General features: G+C 43.6%; 1 protein-coding gene across 1 annotated transcript in view; it reads left to right on the top strand.

Moving 5' to 3' along the window:
* Positions 1-369: 369 nt before the first annotated feature.
* The window catches only part of ACMSD (aminocarboxymuconate semialdehyde decarboxylase), a gene marked incomplete at its 5' end in the record, with an annotated part of 47,602 nt that continues 32,445 nt past the window's right edge, over positions 370-15,526 (top strand). The window contains 3 exons of the mRNA XM_081096351.1: positions 370-426; positions 7,290-7,334; positions 12,245-12,341. Coding sequence (XP_080952477.1) covers positions 370-426; positions 7,290-7,334; positions 12,245-12,341 — 199 coding nt within the window. The remainder of the gene's footprint in view (positions 427-7,289; positions 7,335-12,244; positions 12,342-15,526) is intronic.

The following is a 15,526-nucleotide window of genomic DNA, read 5'->3' as shown; positions in this document are numbered from 1 at the left end:
TTTTTCTTTTAACCAGGTGCTACTTGATTTTTTACTGTGTATATGTTGATAAAACTGAAATATTTAAAAACAAAGATTAGTCCATTTTGGACCTTCTGTATTCATAGGTTTAGTACAGTCCTTTTTAAAAATAATTTTGTGCTACACAGCCTGGCTACCAAAGAATTATTGACCAAGAGCTAAGTGGACAAACAGAACTTTGAACTTTAATAAGGCAGGTCCAGTGAACCCAGACCTGGCTGAGCGGGCCTGCTGGCCAGGGCCTAAAGATAGCTGTAAAGGGGCAAAGTAAATCAATTAACTCCATGGTGTTCATCTCTTGATATCAAAACTTCTTTCTTTACACGCTTCTCCTCTGATCCTGTGGAGATGAAAATTGACATCCATAATCATATTCTACCAAAAGAATGGCCAGATCTAAAAAAGGTAATGGTGACTAATTTGCTGAATTATTTTTGGAACTTCTCCAGGGTTTCTCAATGCCTCTATTATAAACCTAGCTTTTCTTGGAGGAATTTGATGTTAAGTTTCTCTGCTTTAGGAATGCTTTAAAATTATTTGGTAGCTCTGATTTCTTAGTTTTAAAAAATAACTTTTATATTAATTTTGGAAGAACATTGATCAAAGACATAAGTCTCTCTCAAAATTCCTTTCTCCCCTTAAATGAAGCATTCTTTAAAATTTCTGGACAATTTAAGTCAGGCAGTTTCACTTCCATTTGAATAACATATTCAGCTGCTGGGAAGGGAAGATGCATGCCAACTACAGAACTGAAAGTTACAGTTTCAAGTAAGAGACTATTAAAAAATGGAATGTGACAGGCTTCCGGGATTTCTCCAGCATATCTCCTTTCCAAAATGTTTAAAATAAGGTTTAGAAGCACCAAGAGATAACTTATGGATTTTTTTTATAGTCTATTTTAGGGTGCTGCCTGAAACCTTTCCTTTTTGATGTTCTTTAAGCTGTAAATCCTTGTTATGAACAAGAGAGAAGGAACATCAAAAACCCCAGAGGAAATGACATGAGGCCTTCGCACAATGAGTGTCTCTAAAGACTCTGCTCTGTGCTTCTCCAAAGATGGATATTTCCTCTTGGCATTAAGAACTTTTGAATGAATAACTGTAACTGAATAAAACCAGTAGGAAGGTGGGAGACATGAAAGAAATCTAAAATTGGCTTGAGTTTTGTTCAGGCTAATTATCAGATTTTACCCAATCTTAAGCCTTCTCTAGAACTTTCACACCACTGATAATGTTTCACTTTTTTATCCCAAGTGAGGAAAATGGATTAACCTAACCTCTGATTAAATAGTGGCGCATTGTGCAAGTAGCGGACACAATTTTCTTCTCACCTTTGACTCCTGAAAGAATGTTAGCCTTAAGTGTTTCTTTGTTCATTGGTATTTTAGGTAAGATGGGTGGTAGGCATTGTGGATTGAAAAATACAACTGATGTTGAATCATCTTTGAAAGGCTGTCCCATTACAGCCAATGGTAAAAGCTAACCCCACCAAACTCGCCCCTCCGAAAGGAGTCTGAGTGCCTACCTGGGAACTTGCTGTTCTGAATGCTGTTTTCCTCGCCATATTTTATTAAAGTGTAAACACAACTTCACAATGTTTGTGATGATGACCCAGTGCAGCCTAAAAGGGTTCTTCCTCTGCTAAGGGCAGGGGGGAGGAGCGGGGCGGGGGGGATGGGGGAGGGGGGGGGGACTGCATCCTGTGCCACAACCCGCCTCCCAGGACTTGTCTCCCACCCAGAAGCCTGCCTCTAGTGTGAGCAGAGAACTGGTCACCAAGAGCTGATCACTTCTAAGTGCCACCTAATGCAGGGCCCTAAAGGTATTGTGAAAACTCCTTAGGAAGCTGAGGGATGCAGAGCATGGAGGCTATAGCCATAAATGGGTGCCTGGAGACTCAGCAAACACCTATTCTCCTGGCTCTTTAGTCCACCTCCCCTTCCGATCTTCTAGCTGTTGCCTCCAAGAAGGAGGGGCATTTTGTCCTGATAAACCAGGCTTCCATCTAGCAGTCTCACAAGCTGCAAGCAGATAACAGGTACACATGATGATAATGATAATGATAATGATGATGATGATGATGATGATGATGATGATGATAGTAGTAGTAATAATAATCATAATACTCTTATACTTCCAGGGAGCAATATGTAATTTGATCCACATAAAATTTTGCTAACTGCAAAATTTATAGGATTTATATTATTAACGCTGCTGGATTGATAAAGTCCTGGAGACTCAGAAATGAGCCTAGAATCCCAGAGCTATGTGGGATCATGGCGGCCCCTCCCCACTACCACCACCACACCCAGCTGAGAGAGCTGGCCCAGGAGAACGGCACTGCTGTAAGGGATGTCCCTGCTTCCTTTTGCCGCCCCCACCCCAAGTGCCTCCCTCGACACCAGCCCGCTCCCAAACACACCCCAAACTCACCTAGGGTTCATCATGGGTATTGGAACCTGGCTTCCAACCTGCATGTCAAGCAACCAGATCTATTATATGGTAGAGTTTTGCATTTGAGTGCAGGCAAGCCAGTGACAAAACAATGAGCAGAAAACAGTTCTGTTTTCGAATTGGGAGGAGTGAGATAAATAAAAATACGTGAAATGGTGCTGGGACCCATCTCCCTCTCTCCGCATTTTCAAACTATGTGGTCAGAGTGAGCATTGAAGTGACAGTGGTTAAGAGCAGATCTTTGGTGTTCATATAGTTCAACAGTTCTAGCAGATTTTCCTTTGCCTTCCATTTGTTTCTTAGGGGGCAAAATATTTCAAAGCAGCCATCTCTGATCTTTTCTCACCATTTTTTCAAACTTTCCAATAAAAGAATGAAGAGAATAAACCAGTACTAGTTTTATGTTAGAGAATGAAGCCTGTTTGGAAGAACGAACATCTCTTTTCAAACCTGACCTTTTAAAAAATTAAATATTAATAGACACACCTCAAAAACCTTGCTCTCCTTATGCAACAAAGAAACAGAAAAGCAGAATCAACATGCCGGCTTGATGATTAACTAATTATTACAAAAGACTAGGATTTGAGAAAGCTTTTCATTTTCACTTGCTAATATGTCAGAGTTACAATTAAGATCTGTGAGGCAAAAAGAGAGGAGAATCAGAGGGCACTTGATTAAATTGTTTCTAATGAATCAGTACCCACACTCTCTGTCACAAATAGGAGCATGGTGGCTAAGAAACCACAGTGGAAGTGGTTTCTGGTTATCCACATGAGATTATTCATAAAGACAATGATGAAAATAAGGTTTTGGCTTTTTCCTTCAGCAAGACTCTACTGACCACCAATGATGTGTCCAACAGTAGGGCTTGCAAAGATTCTTCTAATCTTAAATGGAGTCGAAAAATTCTGGCCATTAGTAAAAAACATATATGTACATCTTCTTTCATTAGCAATAACTTAATTACACTTGAGTACCCTAAGATTTTAGGAGACAAAATCCCAGACATAGTTCAACTTCTGAACAACCGCTGTGAAGAAATAGATATTTGGTTTCATCACCCCAGAGGTGCATCATTTACCTTATGAAAGTGTGAGATGCCCAAGACATTAAAAATGTCATTCAGTTCCTCAACCTGATTCATATGTTCCCAATTCAGAAGCACATCTTTTATATAGAGAAATGAATGCCCTTGAATTTTTAAATTTGTTATGTATTTTTCATGCCCATAAATTCCTATGGGACATTGGTCCTTGTCAGCCAAATAGCTTCAGACTGTAAATGCCTTCTGACAAGTGCTTGGACCAAAGTTACCACCAGGTCATCATTTTCCAACCCCAGGCTTGTTTCAACCTAGGATAAGAGCTGGGGGGCTAAATCCCAGACTTGGAGCAGAATTAAGTTGACCCAATATGTTAGGTATTTGCAAGGGACCTAGAAGAAGCACAAAGTATTCATTCACATGTTGTGCTTTGCAAGAAAGGGGAGGGAGGAACACAATAACAAAGGGCTCCTTCCTTCACAGTGCTTCTTCGTGTCTGATCCTAGAGTGTGCCTTATTTTACCACCTAAGGACAGAATAGACTGTCACCACTGTGCCACCCCACTGCCATCACTGCCTGCCACCACTACCATTACCATCACTGGTACCACCACTGCCACCAGACTCATTACCACAACCATCACCACTACCCACTCACAACCTCCACCATTGCCACTACCGCCACTATTATCCCACCAAAACCTCCACCATCACCATCACCACTGTTGTCGCCACCATATCCACCACCGCCATCATCACTGTTAGCACCCAGGAGAGCCCTTCTATAAACCAGGTCTGGTGTCAATAGTTTTCTATGAATTATCTCATTAATCCCCACTAAACCCTATGTCACAGCTGAGGTTATTTGTTAAACTCAATTACACATAAGGAAGCGGTGACTTCGAGATGTTAAGTTACTCCAACAAAGTCAAGTATCTTCTAAGTGGTTTGTTGTGTGTGACAAGAGCCCTCTGTTCTGCCTCCCTCTGCCTCTCTGCCCTTCCGCAGATGGGGTATTTTGTAACCTGCTAATTTATGCATGGGTTAAAGTTCCAAAGGGAATTCAGAAAAAGTAAGAAAGAGAGCTAGGAAGGAATGAAAGACAAAGAGGGAGGGAGGGAAAGAAGAAAAATAAAAACTTTTTTTCTACATTAAAGTAAGATTTCAATGGCAGATTTCCAGTTTGAGAGTTCATTCTGAAGTGTAACTGAAGGAAGCAATATTCCAGCCCCTCCTCCAGCATACTTTATCTCTGCACAGCTTGATCTAGGGGCAGAGAGTGGGGGAGCACAAGGGTATTGAATGCATGAAGGGAGAAGAGTGTGGGGACACAGGCAATAGAGAAACTGGGTACAGGGAGGAGGAACGTGGGCCCCTGGTCCACAATTTCCCTTGCGTGCCCCACCCACTGAGCCAGGTCCTCTGACATCCCTTGGGGAGAAGCAGGTAGATCCAGAGCTAAGTTGATTATTTGTTTTTTGTGGGGTTATTTTTGTTTGTTTGTTTTTTAATCCTCACCTGAAAGTATTTTTCCATTGTTCCATTTTTAAAGAGAAAGAGTTCTTTTTAAGGGAGGGAAGAACAGAGGGAGGATGGGAGGGAGAGAAACAGTGATGTGAGAAAGACACAGCAAATGTTGACCACTGGAAGTTCCTCGATTGGTTGCCTTGAGCATGCACCCCTACCAGGGCCAGGGATTGAACCTGCAAACCAGGTACATGCCCTTGACTGGGAATCGAACCCCTGAGACCCTTCAGTCCCTAGACTGATGCACTAACCACTAAGCAATGCCAGCCAGGGCCAAAATGATTATTTGGAGCTGTAACCCAAGAACAAAACTTAGTCACAGGTAGAATACAGGTGGTATAAAATTGACCCAAATCTTAAGTCTTTTGGAGCCGACCGAAGTCACAGCCGCACCAACACTCCTGTGCTGCAGGCCCAGATTTCCCCTCTCAGTCTGGAGGGGAGAGCAGAGCTAGGACGAGGGATCTGCCAAGCCCTGACTTCCTCAAGACAAACTCGCTATCATGACATAAGAACCGACCACTGTTAGCTGGTCTCCTCCAACCAAAACACATGAGAAGTTGTACTCACCTTCAGCTTCTCATCTACCCATCACTGATGCCTGGAGCTGCTGAGGAGCTCTTCACATCACTGTCTCTGGCCGCCATACCCTCCCCTCTTACATCACAATTTGAGAGCCACTGCTTTGGAGCATGGAAATGTTGACCTCTGGAAGTTCCTCTCCAAACGACCTTTTCAATCTCCATTCGCTGGCACCACCTGACCCAAGTTGTGGGTCAGAACCCTCCTCCAGGCTCCCAGAGAATTTGTGCATCACTCAATCACAGCACATCTCACATGTGATTATGGCTTTTCAAGTACTTGCCCAACCCAGCCCCACCCTCTCAAGACTGTGCTCCACACAGGCTGGAACTGTTCTTCACTTTTATTTTCTCTGCCCTAGTAAGGCCAGTCATGGGTGGGATTCCATGAGGGTTTGTGAAATGAATGAATGAAGAGTGAATGAATGAATGAACAAATGAGATTTAAAAACCTATAGTTACATGAGTCACATAAACCTATGTTCTTAGGCAGAGACTTACAAAATTTTTTAGTCATAACTGTCAAGGAGAAATATATTTCATATTGTGACTCAGCACAAACAACCACATATATAATGGAAACAAGAGTTTCATAAAATGAAAAATTACACATGGGAGGCATTCTGATCAATCTATTCCACTCCAGTCCACTCCACTCCACTCCACTGTCCACTTAACTCCACTCCATTCCATTCCCCTCCACTCCACTCCATTCCACTCAACTCCACTCCATTACACTCAACTCCACTCCACTCCATTCCACTCCACTCCATGCCACTTCATTCCATTCCAGTCCAGTCCAGTCCACTCCACTCCACTCCACTCCACCCCATTCCATTCCATTCCTCTATTATCTTGGCTTGGGTTTTCCAAGAACCAGACCCTGAGATAAAGATTCAAATGCTAGTTTACTTTGGAGGTGACCTTAAAAAACACCAGTAGAATGAGGAAGAGAGACAGGGAAAGCAAGGCATCCAAAGAAAGTGTAGAATGTATACTTCACCCCAGTAAGACCTTTGACCTAGTGTATTCAGTGTATTCATAGAGGAGCATCCTTAGTCATTGAGTGAGGACTGCTGAGGGGAATGGGACACTAGTTTACTAGTACTAGAAGGGCCTGACCAACGTTGGCTTCAGTGGCAAAAGGGCTGGTGTGAACAGAAGTGTTAAGGGGAGGGAATATGGGTGGAACACCAACACCATCTGCTACATACACTGTTTGGTATTTTTAGAACATCTGGGTCACTCACTGTTCACTAAATTGATTTCATGGGTCATAACACAGTTTGAAAAGCAGTGTTCCAATATGGCATTTCCTAAAGAGTGGTTCTTATATGTTGTCCTGGTTGGTGAAATAGTTTAATTGGTACAGAAACAAATATTTTTTAACATAAATCCTCATTTTAAAATTGCAACCTGCATGAGGATAAAAGGTAAAACTAGCACTTTTATGATATAGAATTTTATTCCTGAATAAACGCATTTAAGGAAAGAAAATAAATTGATTTAAATATAAATGTTGAATAAGTGGTGCATGGATATGAGGGGAAGATGGGAAGGTGGTACTTGAAAGGATGGAGCTCAGGATTCTTTGCCTCAGAAATGCCCTTTATTGCAGTCCTGTCTGCTTTGCTCTTCCGTCTAACTGTGCCTCTCCCCCTGCAGAGATTCGGCTATGGAGGCTGGGTGCAGCTCCAACACCACAGCAAGGTGAGTTCCTCCCAAAGTGAGCCCGCCTCAGACCCAGGGACACCCTGAGCCTGAGACCTCCAGGAGCTCTCAACGCTTCTGCCCTCCTGTGGACTTTGCAGTAGGCAAGGGAGCAGCACTGAGGTTTCTCTAAATTATTAGGAAAAATGTGGGTCACTTCAAAGAGCAGCATTCCGGAAGGTAAATTGGAATTTGAAAAGCCATTAAGAAACCTCTCTCTTTTTTTGCCCTCAAACCAATTTTAACATTTATTGCTCTGCCTTAAGGAATAGATGCTGGAGGACATAGATTTGGGCACTAACCTGGCCCCCTCCACAGGTCATTAGAGTAGATGAAGGCCAACCAAATAAATGGAACAGTTAGGTTTGAGCACAAGCTAGAAGTTAAACGTTGGAGACCCGGGAGAAGCCACTGTTTGGTAAGAGGAGAAGGTGCAAGGAGGACTAGGAAGGAGCTCAGAGTCCAGGGTTGCAGAGAGGGCATCCTTGACTTCATTTCCAGAGGCAGCACGTGCCTGCGTGGGGCTGGGAGGGAACATGCCTGAGCGTCCAGCGGGAACACACGCATGCCTAAAGCAGGCCTGGGAGACTCGTGGTCTGGAAAGACGCGGTTACCCTGTGCAGCGGGAACACATGCAGTGCGATAAGGTTGGGCGGCCTGCTTTTCACCAAGTGCTGGAGGACATAGATTTGGGCACTAATCCTGGAGAAGACCTCCTGGAGGAAGTGACGCCCAGCCTGAGGCTTGAAGCAGGAATAAAGGAAACAGATTTCCAGGAAGAGAAGACGGGGAACAAAGGCATGGAAATATTAAACTTTTCTAAACCCACAACGCAAGCACTTGCTATGGCTGGGACCAGCATTTTCTCAAAATGCGATCCCCAGACCAGCAAGAGCTTCACTTGAAAAGATGGAAGAAATTCAAATTTATGGGCCTCAACTCAGACCTACCAAATCAGGAACTCCAAGGAACCGGCCATCAGTCTGTTTTGACAAGCCTCCAAGTGATTCGGACGCTTACTCAAGTTTGAAAACCACTGCCCGTATTCATTCACTCACTGGTTTTATTAACATCACCAGGCTAGGCCTGGGAAATATACTGGTGAACAAGACAGACCTGTTCCCTGCCTTCATGGTGATAAACTTCTGTGGGGAGACAAACCTGATCACTTTGGAGAATGGAATGACAAACAGTGCTGTAATAGGGAGGCTAATTAGGGCTGGCTGCACGGGCAGCTAGTGAAGACTTGGAGGAAAGGAAGGAAAACCTGGAATAGCGTCCCTGGCTCAGGGACCAGCGGTTACAAAGGCTATCGCATGAGGAAGAGCTATGCTCAAGAAACAGAAAGGAGGGCATTGTGGCTGAGATGTGATGAAACGGGGAAGCGGTAGGAAATGAGGCTAGTGAGGTAGGCAGGGGCCAGATCATAGAGGGGCATGTAGCACATGCTAAAGAGTCTGGATTTTATTTTCAACACAGTGCAAAGTCTTTGGAGGGTGTTCATGGCTTAAAAAGACCTTCAGCGGCAGAGAATGGATCGAGTCAAGCACGGGTTTTTGGAGCAAAGTGGTGGGAAGAAGCTGAAGAGGTGGGCAGAAGCCTCATCAGATGGAGCCTTGGAGATTGGGTGTAGGCCTTTGAACTTGATCCTGAAGGCAGTGGGGAACCATTACAGAGTTTTCAACACCAGAATCTGTGGGGCAGCTCACTCTCGCCTTCATCACGGGGCATCCACTAAGTGCTGATGTGGACACTGAGCCGCACTTGTGTGCTGAGCAGTGCCAGTTCCGAGTCTGGGAGCAGTGATCTAAGCTGGCCTCGGGGCCTCGGGTCTCCCCGAGGAGGAAAACAAGCTGAGCAGAGCTGATTACAAGGCTTTGAGGAAGCCCCAAACGCAGGGACAGGCCGCTGTGATTTTTATTTTACTCCATATCCCAGGCTGTGGTCCGTTACCTTGATAATGGATTTGAATGGCCTTCGTTTCATTTTGTTTTCATGTCAAGAGACTGCATAAACTTAACAGCAGATCTTAAAAAAAGCAACAAAAAAACCCCAAACCCAAAAAGGAAAATATTTAAGTCACATCTTGTCCTACATATTTCCTACATATTTCCAGCAAACTTGGATACAATGGTGGTGTAACAGAACAAAACAGTGGCATTCTCCTTCCTTCTCCCTCAAAACAAAACAAAGTAAAACAAAACCAAATCTGTATTTTTTATAATTACAGTGGTCAGGGATTACAGCTGCTGGAAAACAACATGTGAATGTATACAAATATTCAAATTAGACTAACAGCAAGGAGAACATCTAGCTTCTTTTCTCAATGAATTTCAATGCTTTTGGGATGAATGGTGGGGTGTTGTGTGCCATGGTAGAGCCTTGTTCAGAATTGAAAAATTACCACTTGTCTTTTGGTTGAATATTTAGGAAAGTGTAGGTAGCAAGACAGTTTGTATGGCCTCCTCTCAGGAGCTGCACGGGGTGGGGGTAGGACTGAGTCCAGATGGCAAGAACCTGGGAGCATTTCAAAGGATGGACATAGGGCTTCTTTCTAAACCATGGGTCAGCAGCATCTACAGATCCCCACTGAGTGTTTTCCAGGCCCTTGGGGCTACACACACACACACACACACACACACACACACACACACACACCATTTCCATCACACCAAGCATTAAACACACACTATTTTGTGTAATGCCATGTAATTGTGTAATTCCATGTAATTCCGATCATTGGGTTCCTGATTTGAAAATGATTTTCCCCTCACTGGGAAGCCAAGAAGAAATCCGAATGGATAAAGGTATTTATTCAATAGCGATCCTTTCGAGCTCAGTGAACAAAAGAGACAATACATATCAAGGGAGTCAGGGAAAGTGGGAAGCCCAAGGCAAGGGGCGGTTTCCATAAAGATAAAGAATCACAGACCAGTGATCATCGACTCCAGTGTTTGAAAATAAGTGTTGCAACCTAATAGTGAATCATAATAACAAGTCAGAGGATTAGGTAGGACAGCTTTAGAAATAAAAAAGATTACAAAAGAAAACAGCAGGATGCATTGTTCATAGTAAGAGTAAATGCTATTTCATGGAACTTTTGTCCTAGTTTGTATCTGTTTAAATAGATTTATATGGGTCTACTGGGTCACAATAGGAAATATATTTCTGCATGTGAGGTCACAGACAAAATGGATTGAAAGCAATTATTCTAGTCCAATGCTGTCATTTCTGTTTTTATTTTGAAGGTTAACTTTTCATTACATAAAGTATCATTTCAATAAATTCTCCGCCACCAGTACCCCTGTCGACAGACATAGCACATGGCCACTGCCAGAATCATTGGCAGGTTAGTTCACTGTTCTGCCTTTTTGCATCATTGATTGGCCAAGCTCAGGGCAAGGAGGGCAAGCATTTGGGCTTTTGAACTTTATTAGAGGAAGGCTGGGCTCTGCCTCCACCAAGACTCTGATAGGAGATTCCCCAACCCAGAAAAGGTGTTCAGATTCTGGCAGGGGGACTGAAGCAAGGCAACCCTGATGTCAGAGACTGGGTTCTGCTTGGACACAGACACCTACCATGGTTACACAAGTCACTTGCTCACTGACTTCTTCCCCCCAGTCCATGAGAAATGAAAATATGGATCTTAGGGCTTCCTCATGCAAGCCAGATATGAAGGGGCTGCCACACCTGCAGAGGAAAAGTGACTAGCTTTCTCCAAGCAGAAATTGGGGAAGGCTTTGTCCATGGGATAGAAGGATGGAGAAGGAAGCTGTGGCAAGACCTGTGTGCAACTCGCAATCAAAACAAGGGGGAGGCGGGGAGGGCAGTGACTCCATCAAGCAGAGCTCAAGGCCTTTGATCACCACATGCCCACTTGGCGGGGCCCAAGGGCAATGTTGAGCCCTAAGGCACTGCCAGAGGTGGTGTGCCCTCACAGCAGGGACCAGCGGGAGACAGCCTAGTTAGCCACATGTCATTAATAACTAATACTTAGAATAACCAACACTTAACATGTGTCAGATACCCATGTGTTTTATATGGATTCTCCCATTTTATGCTCACAAGATCTCTTTAAGGTATAAGTTATATTATTTTTTAAGGTAAGTCATATTATTGTCCCTATCTTAAAGATGAGCAAATTGAGGCTCAGAGATGTTGTTTAACTTGCTCAAGACCACACAGTAAGTAGTAAAATGGGGACTTGAACCTGAGCAGTCTGATTTCAGGGACCTGGATCAGAACTTTTCCTTTTCTTTAGGGATCACAAACTGGAGGCTGAATTTAGAAGCCACTGCCATGCTTCTGTACAGCCATTTACCATGGCCCCCTGCCCTGAGGAATAAGAGACGGGGTTCACAGGCGGCACGATGCCTGGTGGAGGTCAGCACCTCGGCCCCAAGGTCTCACATGCTGCGAGACCGATTCACTTCATTGCCCACCTCCGCCTGCAGGTGTTGACATCAGTGGGCCCTGCTCTGCCGGACAAATCACTTCTTCTGACTATCCATCTGTGGCTGCTCTATAAAACCAGACGGCTGGTACACAGACTATCTCCGAGGTCCTTTTCAATTCTAAAATGTTGTTTTATCTGGAGTTTTCCAGACACTGAGCCTTCCTCTCGGGGTTTGTAGCCAGTGGTTCAGGGAGAAAAGGTGACCAGCCAGCCTCAGTCATGAAGCCCCAAAAGGCCATGACCATGGCTTTGTTTCTCTCCGTAGCTAACTGCTGATGCCTACGCGCACACTCCTTTAACTCCAGGCCAGTTGAAGGCAGGAGGGTGAAAAGCTGAGCTCTGCTGAATGAACAGATTTCTCCTATTAGGGGAGAACCACGTTCCAAAGCACAGAAGAAAGGATTCCTCTAAGTAAACTTAGGTTAACGTTGCTGTTGTGCCTCTTCTGCCCTAGGGAGAAGCGAAGATGCTGAAAGATGGGAAGGTTTTCAGGGTGATCCAAGAGAACTGCTGGGATCCAGAAGTCCGTATTAGAGAAATGGACCAAACAGGTACTTACGCTGAGAAATGTTACCAGTGATCACATCTGATAAAAAGCCATGTCTCTCCCTGAAGTCTGTTGACCACTTTACAGGATTTATGTGATGGTAACTTCCGATCGCCTTTTCTCCTCAGAGCCAGACTGCTCCAACTTCGCTTGGGGAGGGATGGGCCTTCTACTAGAATTGTTTTAGTGTGGATTAAAAAAATTTTTTTAATTAAGTATACCTGTTTAAAGTAGAATGTTATACCATAAAAAAACATAAATGTGGCATTTTATTATTTTAAAGCTTTTTAAGTTCAAACGTATAGGATGTATTTAGTATTAGAGTCGATTAAAAGAATAAAAATTAGCCCTAGCTGGTTTGGCTCAGTGGATAGAGCGTCGGCCTGCGGACTGAAGGGTCCCAGGTTCGATTCCCGTCAAGGGCATATACCTTGGTTGCGGGCGCATCCCCAGTAGGAGGTGTGCGGGAGGCAGCTGATCGATGTTTCTCTCTCATCGATGTTTCTAACTCTCTATCCCTCTCCCTTCCTCTCTGTAAAAAATCAGTAAAATATATTTTAAAAAAGAATAAATAAAAGAATAAAAATTAGAATTCACATAGTAAGGATGCCAGTTTCCTGCTTAGTCAGATTCAGGATCCAATTTCTTCCCACACTTTGTCTTGGTACAAGTACACAGAAAGTCCCCACTGACACATAAGGGGTGGAAATGAGAGCAGTTAAAAGGCAAGTTAATGGTGTAATCGCAGAATCGTCTATAATGAAGTTAATTCCAAAACTTGAAAGAGGAGAATTGGGACATTCTTGTTTCAAAGCTGAATCACTAACAATTTGAGAGCTGCTTTGCATTCCTTATCTTATATTTATAAAGCGAACAAGTCCCATAATTTAAAAAACCATTTAAAATATGGTATGATGGCCACGCTGTGCTTTCACTTGTTACTGTGCCACCCAAGTACACACGCTCCAGAAGATGGGCCCAGCCTCTGGGCACGCGTGGGCCATGCCAGGGGGAACTGCCCTACAACACTGCCAGGCCTAAGCTTCGACACTGGTGGTCTAGATGTAGACCAGAAAACAAACACTTCATACCCACAAATGAAGGAGCAGCTCAGAACTACCACCTCTTTAATCAAAGATAAATATATAAGAAGTTAAAATATATACACAGAGATGGCAGGAGGCATTTTGCTCCAAAGTCTACACAAAAATGAGTTAACCTGTCAGCCCCAAATGAGGAGGTGGTCTATGGAATGTTAGAATTTGGTCCAGGATACTTTGGGTGAGGAATTGCTTTATAGTTTTTGTAAATAATTAAGGGTATATTTAAATGGCATTCTAAATGAACTTTGCAGAAAGCCTGAAGACCTCTGCAGACCCTTCCACAGAACACAGCGTGTATGTCCTTGGTCTAGAAATATGTGGTGGGAAGGGAGCTAGGGAAAGAGCATGCTTCTCAGATCTACAGCAAAGAGCAAGGCTTTGCTCTAAATGTAACCCTGAGCAAGGATCCTCGCCCCTTCAAGGAGAAAACTAGAGGAAATGAGACTTGGATGACCGGTATTGGCTTAGATAAAGGGTGTCCCCTTTGGGTTTGCTGTGTGTTTCATTCATTGGCTGTCTTTGAGAGCACAGTCATGGCTATTCCTTGCTGAGCATTTACTTTGTGCCAGGCACTTTTCTCAGCACCTAACATGTATCAACTCATTTAATCCCTATAACAACCCTAGGGAGGTATCATTTATTATTATGCCCATTTTACAGATGAAGAAACTAAGAAACAGAGGTTAAACAACTTGCCCACGATCACACAGTTTGTAGGAGTCAGAACCAGGATTTGAACCCGGGCAGTCTGCCCCCAAGGGCTTAACAACTACATTCTACCACCTCTGTAGAGGTAAGAAAATAAATGACAAAGGCCCAACACAGAATATTCCAGCAATCCATGCCATCTTCACAGGGAGGGAAATGTAATTGGCAGCCCCTGGGTCACTTCATCACAAGATCCATCACAAGAAAGGCCAAAATAATAACAGTGAGATGATACACATGTAAGCATTTCCTAATTCCTCAACTAGGTTGGGTTCCTACTGAAGCTGGTTCTGGAACAGACCCAGGAAGGTCAGAATTGGGGAGGGATCCAGGCCTGGTGCCGGCTGGGGTGGAAGCTCAACACCTCTAAGTGGCAGGCATTGTTCTATCTATTGTTACCTAAGGGGCAGGGGCCAGTAAGTTAATGGATTTGCTCAAGATCACATAGCTAGTAACAAGCAGAGCCAAGATTGGGCTTAGGGCTCTTTTCATTCCACCACAAAAGCTTTTCCCAAACCTCCCTCAGGGTAAGGATCACCTGGGGTGCTGGTTAAATTTTTTTTCAGGCCCCATCCACTAAATCAGAATTTCCAAAGGAGGGCCTAGGAATTTGTCTTTAAAATGTTCTGCCCTCACCCCAATTTTAATCAACAAGTGAGCTGTATAGAGGTTGTGCTATGTCATACTGCTAACCCTCTTCTTTAAAAAAATGTAAGTTCTAACTGTATTAGACTTGTTTTCCCCCTTTAGTTCCGAGAGGCCAAAGAATGTGTATCAAAATCAACCAATATACCAATAATACAATAACTATGTCAATGTGAAATATTGTGACAAGTAATGCTCACTGGGATATAGGGAAGGAAAAAGGCTGGACAGGAGCCTAAGCACCACTTTCAAATGTGACCTTAGATCTCACCTATAAAATAGAGGAAATCGAGTAATGTAAGTGAAAGTATTTATGTAAAATGTAAAAAATTTTACAATTGAAAGGTCCTCATCTGTTTGATACTAATCAATGAATGTAAACAATATCTTGTGACAATGATTAACAGTACTCTCTTCCCAAACCTGCAGTCTTTCGTTTATTGGGTATGCTCAGGACCGCTTGGGATGCTGGTGCTATGGCATGGAGAGACAGGCTCAAGTGGTGTTTGTATCCAAGCAGAGGAAGGCACAGAACAAACACAGAAATGACAGACTGTAATAAGTATTAGAAAAGGAAAGGAGTAGAACAGTGGGATAGATCATGGCTGGAGTAGCAAGGAGACCACTCTGAGGAGGTGACATGTGAAATGAGACCTTAGGGTAAAAAAGAGCCCATCTGGTGATGAGCCGAAAGAAAGGCATGCAGGTAGGAGGGAGGCAAAGGACCAGAGGC

This window comes from Myotis nattereri (genome assembly GCF_964212035.1).
Source record: "Myotis nattereri genome assembly, chromosome: 7".
In the NCBI taxonomy this organism is placed as follows: Eukaryota; Metazoa; Chordata; class Mammalia; order Chiroptera; family Vespertilionidae; genus Myotis; species Myotis nattereri.
The sequence above is the reverse complement of the archived record's forward strand: the minus strand, read 5'-3'. Positions and strand labels throughout refer to the sequence as shown.